The following is a 14,527-nucleotide window of genomic DNA, read 5'->3' on the forward strand; positions in this document are numbered from 1 at the left end:
CAATGAATGAGTGGAAGCCCAAAATCTCTGTAAATGTTTATGAAAATTAATAAAATATAATTATAGAAAAAAAAAGATTGCATACAGCTGTGAGAACACCTGGGGCAGTTAGATTGTGTCATATGTAGACACTGTAGCAACAGTAAAGTACAACAATAACAAACTAACTCTTGTCTGCTCTTATAATCTTGAAGCTCTTCATAAACAGAACTCTTCCTTCCTCTGATAAAACTACTAACTGAAACAAATCTAGGGAAGGGTTAACATGAATTAGTAAAGCCTAAACTTTATATTCCCATACACTCTCCTTCCCCACCCAAAATATAACGTGCTTCTCCCACATTCAACCCAGTCTTGGATCTAGCAAAGAATTGCAGAGTTTAGGTTCTTGCCATCTGTACTAAAGAACCAATTGTGATTAAATTAGAATTGCAGTTATCATCTTTTGAGAGAGGTTGTCTTAAAACAACAACTAGGGAGCTCTGGTGGCCTAGTGGCAAGAAGCTGCACTGCAATCCCAGAGGTGGATGGTTTGAATCCACCAGATGTTCTGCTAGAGAAGAAGGGACAATTTCTTCCTGTACCAGTCAGATCTGATTTGGTGGTACACACACACACACACACACAGTAATAAAATTATTTAAAAAAAAAAACAAAACAACAACTAGGATTTTATTTCCATCCTTGTTTTTTAAAATAAGGAGCAAGTGGCACAGTGGGTTCTTTCTGGCGGTGGAATCCATAGAGAGTTGTGACGCTGATCCAACGGTCAAAACTCTCCTGTGGTTCAAATCCACCATGTGCTTCAAAGGAGGAAAAAATGGACAGTCTCCTCCTGTGTGTACAGTCTAGGAAACTCAGGGAGGGTCAGCTTTGACTAAGTTCTTTCCATGTGTCCTCTGCTGTGTTCCATAGAGCTGCTGGGAGTGGAATAGCCTCAAAGGCTCTGGTTTCGTGGATTGTGCAAATGTTGCATGGTGAGCAGTGAGGGAGTGTATTTCAAATGAATAAAGCTTTGTCTAAACAGGGAAAGCAAAGCTTTCTCCCCCCAGCCGCTCACCAAAAACAAAGCAGATTAGAAGAAAAGGGAGAGTGGAACACAGATCATAAAAAAGGCAAAATGTACTGGACTAGCAGGGAATGAGGGAACCTACGTGGCTTTTAGTCATTCTTCACTGAACTCACCTCTATGACCCACCTTCCATCCAAACACTAGACAGACCTTAAGGCGAGTTGTAAGACCAAGGAGGGATTCACACTATAGGACAATCAATCACTCAAGATCTGCAGGGTAGCACTTGCCCAGGGAGGAGGCTCAGAAGGCAGGAAGGGCCAGGGTAGAAAGATGAAGGGAATTAAGAGAAGCAAGGAGGAAGCAGGAGAGTGACTGCGACAATATGAAGACTGTGATTAGTGCTATACAACAAAGTGTGTATGAATAGTTTCTCTCCTTATTGCAATGGCTTCAGTCATGGCTCACATCATTTTGTGCTGGCGCTCTGGGACGCTTAGTATTTTTTAATATTTTTTAAATTTTCACATATAAAGCACTTGTTATCCTGCCAACCTCAGGGCGGTTTATTGCTTCTGAAAACCCCCTGGCGGATCAGCTCTGAGTCAGTTTAAACGAGAAGGTGATGAGTTTGAGTTTGGACGTCCTCATCACATCCTAGAGTGATCTGATTTAAAAAGAAAACAGCCTGCTATGAGTGGTGACTGATCCTGGACTGTACTAAAGGACCTCGCACCACTGCTGGACACACTGCATTTGTGGTTCAGTGGCAGCATGCTCGCTTTTGGCACAGGAGATCTGAGTTCAATCCTTATTCAGTGCATCTCAGGTGCAGCCACCACTTGGCTATAAGTAGGGACTTCTGTGTTGCTAAGAGGCTGACCAAGATCCAGCAGAACTTCCAGATTAAGACTAGGAAGAAAGGTCTGTCATTCTACTTCCCCAAATCAGGCAGCTAAAACTCCATGATCAGAATTGTCTGCTGGCTGGCTAATCATGGAGCTGGCAGTGGTTTGTGCCAGAAAGTAAAGGGCTGCTATGAATTAGGGTCTGATTCAACAGCAGTAATACCACTAGCAGTATGAACACAGGCCCTCAACTCTTCCTTCCTGAGTTCAAGTCCTGTCAGTGATGCCTCAACAAATCAACAAGCGATTTGTTCGCATTCAGGTCCTTCTTGCCTTATCCTTCCTGCCCGTTAGATATGTTCACGTTGTATACACTACTTACCATAAGCTCTGAATATGTTGGCCTTTCTTTGGAATTCTTCTTCAAGCTGAAAAGGGAGGGGGAAATCACATTAAAATCTAGAAACCATTGTATTTCCTAGCTTTTCTGACTAGAACTAGGACTTCAGAATCTGCAGAAGACTAAACATATCCACCTTTCAAAAACATACTGCAAGCACAGGCCTCCCATCTTTACCGTCCTCACCTGAGCTTTTTACAAATTGAGTTTTCAAATTAACTGAGTATGCATCAATAGGAAAAATAGATACATGTGTGCATACCTTGTTTGGGGTATTTTAATAATACTAACAAACTAACTTTTCTGATCTGCAGACATTGTATTTCAAAACAACACAGACGCTTGCCTTTAAAGGAGTTTTAATCCACCCCACTGGAAAAGACATTGGCAGTTGTTTCTTATATTACCTTCGTTATCTCTTTGCTATGTCAACTACCTCGGTCTCTTTGCTTCTGGTTTATTTATTGATTTATTTGCCTGAGTGTCTTCCTAACCTAACTTGCCCGAGACAGAAGCAATCGAGCTGGACAATTTCTAAGGCCATCATTGCTTGTTTACGAGATCTCAGCTGAAGGGAATGTGCCCACCCTGGGTGAGTTAGCAAATCTGAGAAATATTTAGAGTCACTCATTTAGATGGGGACTTCTCCTCATTCAGTCAGCTGTATTTCACTAACAGCTGATGCCAGAGGCAAGTGTAATCCAACCTCAGTTTGAAGAGACCTACATTTCCCCCTCCTCAGTCTCAAGCCACCCATCTAATTAAAAAAAAAAAAACAAAACTTAAAAGATACCTGTTACTTGAAATGAAAAATCTCGAGTGAAAGAATGGAGGAAAAGAATGATTCTGAAAACAAATTTGCAAGGCAACCTATAAATTCCTGGGCTCTCTGAATCACAAAACCATACATGGATGGAAAGGATCTGAGTCTGGGATTGAAGGAACCAAAATGTGACTGATTGTTAAGTTGGTGGTGTTTGTGCTAATGGATCATTCTGAACAAATGAAATCTGGGCGGTATAACACGAATACTGCCCGCTCCCTTCCAGCAAGGCGCAGACCTGTCATGGAGGGCGGCAGTAAAGATTCCGAGCGAAACTGTGGTTTAAAACAAAACATAATGAAAAGGAACAGAAACAACAACAGAAAAGGAGGAAGCGTTTGAACCAACACAACTTAAAGCAGCCTACCAGTTTGTTGCAGGCAATGCTGTGGCTGGAACCAGGGAGCGTGGGACAGGGTACAGGTAGAGGTGAGGAGAGAGGTGTCAACCTGGAACTGAGGGGCGGACCTAGGGCCTAGTGACCTCAGTGGCCAGACAACCTATGAGAGAAAGTTTCATCTCAACTGAGGATAACGATAAGGGTGAATTAGGCTGGGGAATGAGAAACGGTCAATGTCAGGCTGACATGATGAGGGGCGTCCGAGTGAGATGAATGGAATTTGGCAGACTCATCTACAGCTGTATATAAACCTATAGCTTGAAATCCTTCCAAGTTGTCTCGAGGGCTCTTGGCCGGAGGTGATTTTGCCTGATGGGCTAATTCTGGAATTCTAGTGGCCTAGTGGGGAGGGAGTTGAGTTGCCAACCCAAAGACGTGTGGTTCAGTACCAATGGCTCTGGGTGAGCTCTGGTGGCCTAGTGGCAAGAAGCTGCACTGCAATCCCAGAGGTGCGGGGTTCAAATCCACCAGAAGCTCTGCTGGAAAAGAAGGGACAATCTCTTCCTTTACCAGTCAGATCCAATTTGACGATACACACATTAAAAATAATAATGATTTTTAAAAAGAATCGAAAAAGTACCAATGACTCTGAGAGCAAAACATGAACAAACTCCTTCTGCGTGATTTACAGCCATGAGGGTCAGCTCAGAGTCACTTCTGACTCCATGACAACGACTTAAGGTGGGATATTTGATGAGTCATGGTGACACCATGCTTACAGTGTTCCAGTGCTAACCTAGAGGTCAGTCACTCCTGGGCGAAGATGTGGCACCTGCTTCCCCAGATCACAGTCTTGGGAACCCTGGGGAGGTCCACTCTGTCCTAGAAGGTTGGAACAGATTCACGGCCACGAGTTTGTGTGGAGTATTTACAGGATATCCGGCATCGTCTGAGGGCATTTTGGGCATTGCAATTAGTAAGGAAGTGTTGCTGAGGTCTAGTAAGTAGGGCCAGGTTGCAGACAAACACCTTCTGCCACACATGACAGTGCCTCACAACAAGGACTCATCTAGTCTAATGTCACTGAGGCTGAAGTGGTGAAAGGGTTCCCACCTGTGCTACGCCTGTCCCCTTCCTGAGGCAGAATTCCCTTAGACGAAGGCTCTCTAACTGGGCTGTCTGTCACTTGGACACATTCCTCATCCCTGCAGCCCAGAAAGTAAAAGCTTTCCTAAGTTCCAGGACTAGTTCACCTAGATACAATCACAGAAGGAGGAGATAAATGGGATCCTAGGAACATCCCCGACTGCACAGGAAACCAGACCCAAACCCAGGGCTACGGAGTAGATTCTGACACACGGCAACCCTACGGACAGAGAAGAAAGCTCCAGGGGGTTGTCGGGGTTGGGAATGTGTATGGAAGCACATGCCTCATCTTTTTCTTATAGAGTGGCTGGTGGGTTTGAACAGCCAACCTTTTAACTAACAGATGGGTGCTTTCTGATTGTACCACCAGGGGCCCCTTGATTGCATATAGGCCCTAAATAAAAAGGAACAAAAACAAACAAACAAACAAACAAAACCCTAAACAGGCAAATGCAAAAAAAGCCTTGAATTCCAGTTATTTGTTCAAAGCAAATTGGAGAAAGAAAAAAAAAAGTCTGCTCTGTAATTTGAACAATTTAACTTGCTAAATTAATTATGAAAAGCACAAAGGCAACCTTAAAGGCACTCTCATAGGCAAGGGGTTGCTTTGGGGTGTGTCTATGTAGATGGAGAAGGGACAGCGTGCTCGGTAACACTGAAGGTCAGCAAAAGTGGGGGGCGGGGGGGAATGTTCAACAAGACAGAAGAGCAGAGGCTGAAACCACAGGCCGAGCAGCAACAGTGCGGACGATGCAGGATGAGGCAGCGTCTTGTTCTGCAGAGCATCAGGTCACAATGAGTCAGAGCTGACTAACCAGCACCTAACAACAACAACCTCTGGCGGGAAAAGTTATTAGTCAATCGCCAGCCACCTCTAACTCTGCATTGAACCTGAAGCACACTCACTGGGACCTCAGCCCACCTTTCCATTATCACGGTTTTGGGGGCAGTACCTGAATCATGGAAGGCCAGGCAGGAAGACAAGCTTTGATTCTGGAGCCTCTTAAAGCAGCCCAGATCTCTGGGGTGAGATTCCCAACCCCCTTCCCACTCCCCCCCCCCGCCCCACACCTCTTCTGTTTCACACAGGAGTAGGGAGACGGGCTCTGGTGGTGCAGTCCACAGGGAGTTTCACTGTTAAGCCCAAGGCTGAGGCTTTCTGGTGGTTCAAATCCACCAACAGGTCTTGGGAAGAAAGATGGACAATCTCCTTCCATGATACTTACAGCCTCAGAAAGCCAATGGAAGGTCCAGTTCTAACTTTAAGGCAATGGGTCTATTTAATGCAAGACACGCTTACATTACACAAGCAGTTATGCTTGGCTGAAAGACCAGGGGTTCTAGTCCATTCAACAATACTATGAAACAAAGGCTATGCAAACTACTTAAAAAAAAAACACAAAAAAAAACGGCCAAGAGAGTCCACAGCTCCAGCCTGAGACACACAGGTTGTGTGAGACGGAATCCATTCCATGGCAACTGATTTTATTTTTTTGTTTACTCAGCAGATAAGATAAAGTGATAAGGCTCTTCCTTCTCATGAAGTAAAAGAACTTTTTTTTTTTTTTAGAAGAGATGTTTTATGTAAGAATGTCTTATCTTTTCATTTCTGGACCAGTTTATTATAATTTCTTGAGAATTGTTTTTTGAAGAAACATCTTTAAAAAGAAAAAGTACCCAGGTAGATCTACCAAAAAAAAAAAAAAGTGGTTTGTTTTTATTTTAATCGGTTAGCTTTCAAAGCTGGGATATATATTGCTTCACACAATCATTATGTTTTGTATAGTCATTCCCATTTATCGTGTTAATAAAAGTAAGCACCATTAATTTTGCTGACCAGAGGCAACCATTGTTGCTGTTGTTGTTATGTGCTGTCGAGTCATTTGCGACTCATAGAGACCCTATGTACAACAGCCCTAAATCCTGCTCTATCCTGTGCCAATCGCATTGCCTCTGACACACCCATCCCGATTACCCCAGTCACTGAATCAATCCACCTCATAAAGGGTCTTCCCCTCCCGCGCTATCCCTCCACCCTACCCAGCATGATGTCCCTCTCCAAGGACCTGTCTCTCCTTACAACATGTCCAAAGTATGTCAGACGAAGCCCCAGAATCCTTGCCTCCAAGGAGCAGCCTGGTTTAACCCTCTCTAGGATGAATCGGTTTGTTTTCTTGGCAGTCCATGGAACATTCAATATTCTTCTCCAGCACCACAGCTCAAAGGCATCAATTCTCCTTCTATCCTCCCTAGTCATTGTCCAGCTCTCTGATGCATAACAAGTGATTGCAAAAACCATGGCCTGTATCAGGCGGACCTTAGTTTCCAGAGAGACACTGTTGCTCTTGAGTACTTTAGAGAGCTCCCAAACCTATGAGGCAACCATTACTCTGTCTTTTTTAAGGAGTCCTCAAACCTCAGGCTGCACAAGTCGCTCTGAGAGAAAATGATGGACAGTCTCCCCCCTTGTGATTCTCAGCCTCAGAAAGCTGATGGAAGGTCAGCTTTGAGTCAGTGTCAACTGGACAGTAATGAGGTTGAATTCCAGAGTGTTTTTTGAAACCGCAGACACTTCTAACCAGAGGCTGTTTTCTTGCTTTACGACCCCTGGTTAGAAACGTCAAGATGTGCTCAAGCCTGATGTACTGATGGAAGATGCAAAGACTGATTATTGAACTACTCTATGTGATAGTACCAATGCTCTCCATCTTCTAAATAGAGAACACTTGAAAACACAGGCTAAGAATAGCAGAGTCCTCAAGAGAAGGTGGGTGGGGGCCAAGCAAATTTTCCACGTTTAATGGAAAGTGCTTGAAATTTCGTATAAAATAACAAGTGCTGAGTTCAAAGCCCCATCAATTTCTGTTTTGGAGTTGAGTTGGACTATTTGACTTTTCAAGTGGCTGGTCATTTTCAAGCGTGCAATTAGCTAACTGCCCTAATTCCTCTTCCAAATACCACAACACACGCTCCTGACCGTAGCTGACACTAGAAAACAGCTTCACGCTGTCTTGAGAATTGCTAGCTTGGAGCTTGTGCTGACCAGAGAATTTCTGCCTATTTGAGATCTCACTGAGCATTTCCAAGAAGGGCGATTTTATGCATCCACAGAATCAAAACACGCTGTGTCTCAGAGGCCATGTATTTGTCAGAGGCTAAGCAAATAGATGGTGCCTCTTTTCTCTGTCTCTCCTGAAGAAGCTGGATATTCTATCTGGTAGCCTCTGTTTTTTAAGGAGCCTCAAGGGTACAGTTGGAAGCAGGAGTGGCATCCACTTCCTAAACAACGTGCCTCTGGAAACTCTATGAACTTTGATAAATGTTGATAGTTATTGAAAGGCTTCAGGCCTTTTGTTCATAGGGTCACTATGAGTTGTGCTCGACTCAATGGCAATCAACAACAACAATACAGGTACAGGGGTTAAATCGTCAGCTGCTAACCAGAAGGTTAAACCCTCAGCTGCGAAACCAGAAGGTCGTGGTTCAAGCTGACCAGCAGTTCTGCAAAAGAAAGCTGTGGCTCTCTGTTCCCATAAAGCAGCACAGCCTTGGAAACCCCACGGACCAAACTCTCAGGAGGCAGTTCTATTCTTTCGTACATGATCTCTATGCATCAGAACAGGCTGGCTAATTCCAAAATCAGTCTCCATAATAGTCTACGTGTTTACTATTGCCAAAGGGGCCCTTTAGAGTAGTGAGAGATCTTCACCCTGAAACCTACAGTGTCCCTTTTCAGCAGGAAGTAGCTAAGAGAATACGCCATCCCCTTTTCCTTATGAATCAGGGTGAAGTCTCTCTCAGGGAGGAGTGATAGGGAATGGCAAAGGACACACTGACAAAGAAGATTAATCAGAACTGGCTTTGACAAGCACTGCAACAATGGGACAATTAAAACAGACTTTCAAGGGGGGGGAAGAGGAATGAACAGGGGGGGAGGGTAGAGAAAATAGTGCAACAATGAATGAATGGAAACCCAAAATCTCTGTAAATGTTCATTAAAATCAATAAAATTTAATAAATAAAAAAGAAAAGGGGAAAAAAATATAACAGGCTGGCTAGCAGCAGCTCTCCATTTTACATTAATTCTTCTGGGTTGAACAACATCAGCATATCCGTGGGCCTCCGGCACACTCCCATAAGCCCTCAGGTGACTCAGCAAAGTGAGTTACCTCGGCTCTGAGGCCTTTAAGTAAGTTTGGAGGGAAAGTAAAAAGGACATTTAGGTGTTAGGGGACTTGCCAGTTGATTTCCAGCAGCCTCCTTCAGTCCTCCAGCCCATGAACTTAAACTCTGCTCCTTGGAACTGACTCAGAGCTGATTGTCCAGTGGGTTTTCAAGGCTGTAAATCTCACAGGAGGAGAGATGGGCCATCTCTTTCCTATGGAGCTGCTGGTGGAGTCCAAATCCAGAGTGGTGCGGCATTTGTGTTAGCAAAACCACCCCAAAGTGCCTGTGAGCTTGTAGGAAGGTTATAATGAAAAGTATAAATCAGCTAATACATTTTTAAAAAAAATACACTTTTGGGTCCTTTGGCTGGGTTGTAATGTAAGGTATTGTTACTCACTTCCTCTGTTATGACTCTCAAAGCAAGGTCTATATACAAGGTCCCAACCAGCCTGGGAATTCTTTGAAACACCTATGATAAGAAAATCATGTGGAGAGAAAAGAGGAAGAAAAAGAAAAAAGCATCCAAGTAAGGACAGCAAGGAGGGACTTGCCAGAACTCATCAGGCTTCTCTTCAAATTCCTAAGACCTGAAAGCCTGATTTTCTTCACTTTCTCCCTCTCGATTATAATGTTTCTCCAATGTCATTGCCAAAGAAATGTAACACCTGGAGCTCTGGGCTCGGGCACCGCCTTTGGGTGTGACAGCGTCAGCCTGGCAGTGTCTTCTGCTCCACCCTGAATACCACACTTGGTGCCGTGAGGAGCATCCTCTGAGGGGTCGGAGCAACATGGCCATGATGGCCGTCCCCAGGATTCAGGGGGACCCTCAGGAGCAGCCTCATGGGGCCCTCAAGTGGTTAGTGGGATGCATTAAGCAAAAGGGCAAAAGCACCCTGACAAATGACTGAGAGGAAGGCACCCTGAGTGTTCTTCCAGACGATCATTTAGCCCAAGGATGAAGGAAGGAGGAAAAGCCATTGTTCGACCTGACTTGAAATTTCAGATGAAACTGTTTGAATTTCCAAATTGGTAGTCCCTTCTTTCTGCTAAGTACTAAGAGAAGAATTGGTGATTTGGGGAAATCTTCCCAAATCACAGCCTGACTCTCACTCTCTCTCTCTTGCCTGTTAGCTGAAACCGACTCATAGCCAATGGCCCAGTGGGTTTCTGAAGCTGTCAATAACACAGATTTCCCATCTTTCTCACAAGGAAATGCTGGTGAATTCCAGCCTCCTCAGAGGCAGCCTTTGAGTACGCAGCACAAGGCTCTGTGGACTACGTCTTCATCAGAAAGACAGGATCCATGTGCCAGTTGCTCAAGAAAGAGTCTTCATAGAGATGTGTCGTTACAGAAGCTGAGTGGAGGCACCGTTACTAAAGGAGAATGATTACACCTGGAGGCTACACGTTCTCATTATCAAAGACTAGGTATTCATCCCAAACAATCATTTTTCAGTCTTTTGTCTAGCTCTTGATCAAACTGAAAACCGTCAGTAAGGTTTCTTTTAAAGAAAATAAAAATGTGATATGATTAGCTCGATCTTAGGTGGAGGTATATGTCTGTATACCAGTGTACATGAAAAATTGTTTCTGTAAAAATCTAAGTTGTTAATAAACATTTTTTTTTTTAAATCTAGGTCAATCATGAGATTTAAAAAAAAAAAAGACATCAGCATCAGTGCATTTGTTGAAGCACAAGATCACTTTTCCAACTCCACTTCATAGCAAAGAAAGTGCTGGTGGTTGAATGGATGGCAAAAAAATCTACTGACGGGGCACTCTGTACTCTCCAACTAACATACTCTACATTCCTAAAAAAATCTAAGTGAAGATAAGAAAAAAAATGTCCATAAAAATAAAAATGGCATTGCTTCTAGTTCCCAATCCTCATACCAATTACAACGAGTCATCAGCTTACACAATTGATGCTCTCACATATCTGATTCTAACTAAGCTACAGTCCTGGGAGTCTGAAGAAGAAGAATGTTTGGCTTCAGAGTTGAAGAATTTTCATTTCTTTTATCATCATCATCATCATCGTCATCAATATTAACAGCAGTAGCAGGAACACGCCAGGAGGTCTGGTGGCATAATATGTCTGTTAGGTGTTGCACTGAGAATCCAAAGGTCAGGAGTTGGAAACCACCAGCTGCCCTAGAGGGACAAAGATGGGCAGTCTCCTCCTGTGTAGATTCACAGACTTAAAAACTCAGCGGAGGGTTGTTAGGAGTCATCATCAACTCAACAGCCATGAATTATAAACCAGCCCGACAAGACTACCTTTCCTGAGTGTAAATGAGAAGACAGAATGAGCACTTTCAAGAAAACAAGAACATGTCTAGAGCTCAAAATTGCAAAATAATAAAATGTTCTAGAATCTGGAACAAGAAGTGAGATAAAAGACGGGGACAGGGAATCTCAAAGGGACGACCATAAAGACACTCTAGGTTATCCGAGGACAAGGATAGTTACAGGGTGATTGTCATACAGGGAGAAAGAAAATGATAAATGAGAATTTCCACATAAGTACACATTTACAGGAATGATAAAATGATATTCTTTCTTTTTCAAGGTTTCCATTGTAAGACACCTGTAAAGAGCTTAAAAGCTCTGATCCTTCGGGGAGACATTCTGTTCAAGAGAAATCACTCTTTGGTGAAAGAGAAATAAAAATAATTGGATAATTTTTAACTAATAAGTGGAAGAATAGAAGCTTTCTGAATAGAAGGAAGTTGCTAGCAGATCCAAAAAATGCATGGCCCTGGCTCTACATGTGATGGATATGAGGAAAAGTTGGGAAAATGTCAGTATCCAGGCCCCTCTCCAAACCAAGTCAATCAGGACGGCTGAGGGTGACGTCTCGGCATCAGGATGTCTGAAAGCTCCCTGTTGTTGTTGCTATTATGTGCCATTGAGTTGCTTGTGACTCATAGCGACCCCATGTACAACAGCCCTAAACTCTGCTCTGTCCTGTGCCAATTGCCCTGTCTCCAATACATCCATCCCGATTACCCCAGTCACTGAATCAATCCACCTCATAGAGGGTCTTCCCCTCCCGCGCTGTCCCTCCACCCTCCCAAGCAGGATGTCCTTCTCCAAGGACTGGTCCCTCCTTACAACATGCCCAAAGTATGTCAGACGGAGCCTCAGAATCCTTGCCTCCAAGGAGCCGCCCAGTTTAACCCTCTCCAGGATGAACCTGTTTGTCTTCTTAGCAGTCTACGGTACTCTCAATACTCTTCTCCAGCACCAAAGCTCAGACATCAATTCTCCTTCTATCCTCCTTAGTCACTGTCCAACTCTATGATGCATAACAAGTGATTGTGAAGACCATGGCCTGTATCAGATGCACCTTATTCTCCAGAGAGACACCATTGCTCTCTAGATATTTGCAAATGAGCAGTCAGAGTGGAGAACCAGTGGATGAAACTAGGAATCACCAGAGTGGGATCAGCCGTCTCAAATTAGTTGCACCAGTCTCATTCTCTGCCAGGGTCCTAGCTCCAGGGACAGGTGAGCAAAGGCTAGAAGGAAAGTGAGCTTGAACAGACTCTTCTAGATAGGACCTCTAGATAGGTCCTTCACCCATACCTGCCCTCATGAGATCTATTGCTCAACGATCCAAGATAACTTGTCTTCTCCCAGGAGACCTTTACATATTTGCAGATAAGGGGAAAAGAAACTTGAAGCACCATGATCTTGAAGCCAAAAGGCAGAATTATGACCCTGTTTGATCTTCCAGGCAGGCAGACCACCACATGGTGCATACTCCCTCAGAGTAAGTAGACAAGAAGACACATCTCAGCTGAAGGTTGTGTAATTTAAGAGGCATCCAACAACCTACTACTCCACTAGTGCTCAAGCCTCTGCCCTTTCTCTGCTGTTTCAATCAAGAAAACAAAATAACTATTGGGCAGCCTCATACATCATTAGGGAAAAGGAACAGAGGAGAGATGGTACAATGTGTCCAAGACTTAGCCTTACTTTTCCCAGCAATTGATGCTTAGTCTCATCACGTTTCTCCAACAAAATGAGCATGGCAACCAAGGAGTGATTTCTACGAGAGAGGGGATCTGCTTCACTATTGGTAACACAGAGTCCTCTGGGCTTCAGAAAGCCTTCAGAGTTCCAGCTCCTTCAGCAGCAGCATCTGCCCAGAATGCTGCTCTCCACGGGCCACAGACCGTCTCAAAACCATGTCTAACCCCACCACCTCCTCATCCTGATCTGCTTCCGCAGTTTTCCTGTATAAACTGGCGGTGGTGTTATCTCGTTTTACTTTCGACACCCCGTTTTCCAGCAGCACCTGATACAATGGTCATCAGTATCAAGTGAAGTAGGCCCACCATAGCCACACACGCAGAAATGACTAGAAGGATTCGTGGTCTTGCTGGCTAGGTTCCACTGGCAATTTAAATGACAACAAAAACATCTATCGCTACAGCACAGTCATGGTGCCTTAACTGGATTGTGATGGATTGCACTGGGCAACTCTGATGCAAAAAAAGAAAACAAACAAACAAAAAACTCTTTAAGGAGTTCCAAAGCAAAGATGTCACTTTGAGGATTCACAAGAGCCTGTCCCAAGCTCTAATATTTAGTAACAATGCTACAGTAGTTTTAGTCACTTCACATGTGAAAGCTGGACAATGAACACGGAAGATAGAAGAATAATTGATGCCTTTCAATGAAGGCACTGGGAAAGAATAGTGAATAAACCAGGAACTGCCAGAAGACCAAACAAATCTGTCTTGGAGGAAGTGTGGTCAGAATGCTACTTTGAGGCAAAGACACTGGGGACTTGTCTCCTATACTTCAGACAAGTTGTCAGAAGGGGTCAGTCTCCAGAGAAAGACACGATGCTTGGTAAAGTCAGGGGGGTCAGCAGGAGAAAAGACCTTTGCTGGGGATGAGCTGACGCTGTGGCTAAGAGTGGGCTCAAGTGCGCTTGAGATGATGAGGGTGACACAGTGAGAACTGAATTGGACGCAGGGTCGCAATAAGTCAGGTCCGACCCCACGTCACCCAATGATAAGCACATGACTTCTTCCTTCTTTCTTCCTTTGGATTCCTTCTCCAGACCCTCGACACTATTCCCTCTACCCTCACAGGGAATTCTATCCACAGCGAGAAGCCGATGATGCACACACACAAGGCTAAGGGCTTCACTAACATCTCAAACTATACAGTCTTCTTACCCAAAGGGGTTCTTCAGTGCATATCTCCTCCCTGTCTCTAGGCTTCAGTGGAAGCTATCCACCTCCCTGCAGTAATCAGTATCAAATGGCTTCTGTTTCTTAAAAAACTGTTTCTCACTCAGCATAATGCTCTCCAGTTCCTCCCAAGTTAGGTAATAATTTACAAAGTTATTGTTCCTGTATGCTACATAGTATTCCATTGTGTGAATGTCCCATAATTTTTCAATTCATTCGTTTATGGTTGGACATTTGGGCTGTTTCCATGTTCTTGCGATGGTGAATAATGCTGCTTTGAACATTGGTGTACAAATCTCAGTTTGTGCCTCAGTTCTCATATTCTCAGGGTATATTCCAAATAGTAGAATAGCTCAAACCATTATTGTAGAATGAGTATAAGAATCCAGGAGGGGTGGGAGAGGCTGGAAGCAGAGGGATGTGGATGTGCAGGAGGAAGGGGGGATTAATCATTGGGTTGTACAATTTGATGGGTGGGAGGTGAAGGAAATCGAAAGAATCTGTTATTTGTATTTGAATTTTGTAAATAAAGTAGTAGGGGGAAATGTATATGAATGAAACATACTGTAAAGATATTA

The 14,527-nt window shown here is 43.9% G+C and overlaps 1 protein-coding gene across 1 annotated transcript in view; it reads right to left on the reverse strand.

The window, feature by feature from the left end:
- MAP2K6 (mitogen-activated protein kinase kinase 6) overlaps positions 1-14,527 on the reverse strand; it is a 169,342-nt gene that overhangs the window by 10,454 nt on the left and 144,361 nt on the right. Inside the window, exon 11 of the mRNA XM_006886251.1 lies at positions 2,243-2,288. Within this exon, the coding sequence (XP_006886313.1) occupies positions 2,243-2,288 (46 nt within the window). The remainder of the gene's footprint in view (positions 1-2,242; positions 2,289-14,527) is intronic.

The sequence above is a fragment of the Elephantulus edwardii genome, unplaced genomic scaffold (genome assembly GCF_000299155.1).
Source record: "Elephantulus edwardii isolate Elephantulus edwardi_28Jun2011 unplaced genomic scaffold, EleEdw1.0 scaffold00048, whole genome shotgun sequence".
NCBI classification, from domain to species: Eukaryota; Metazoa; Chordata; class Mammalia; order Macroscelidea; family Macroscelididae; genus Elephantulus; species Elephantulus edwardii.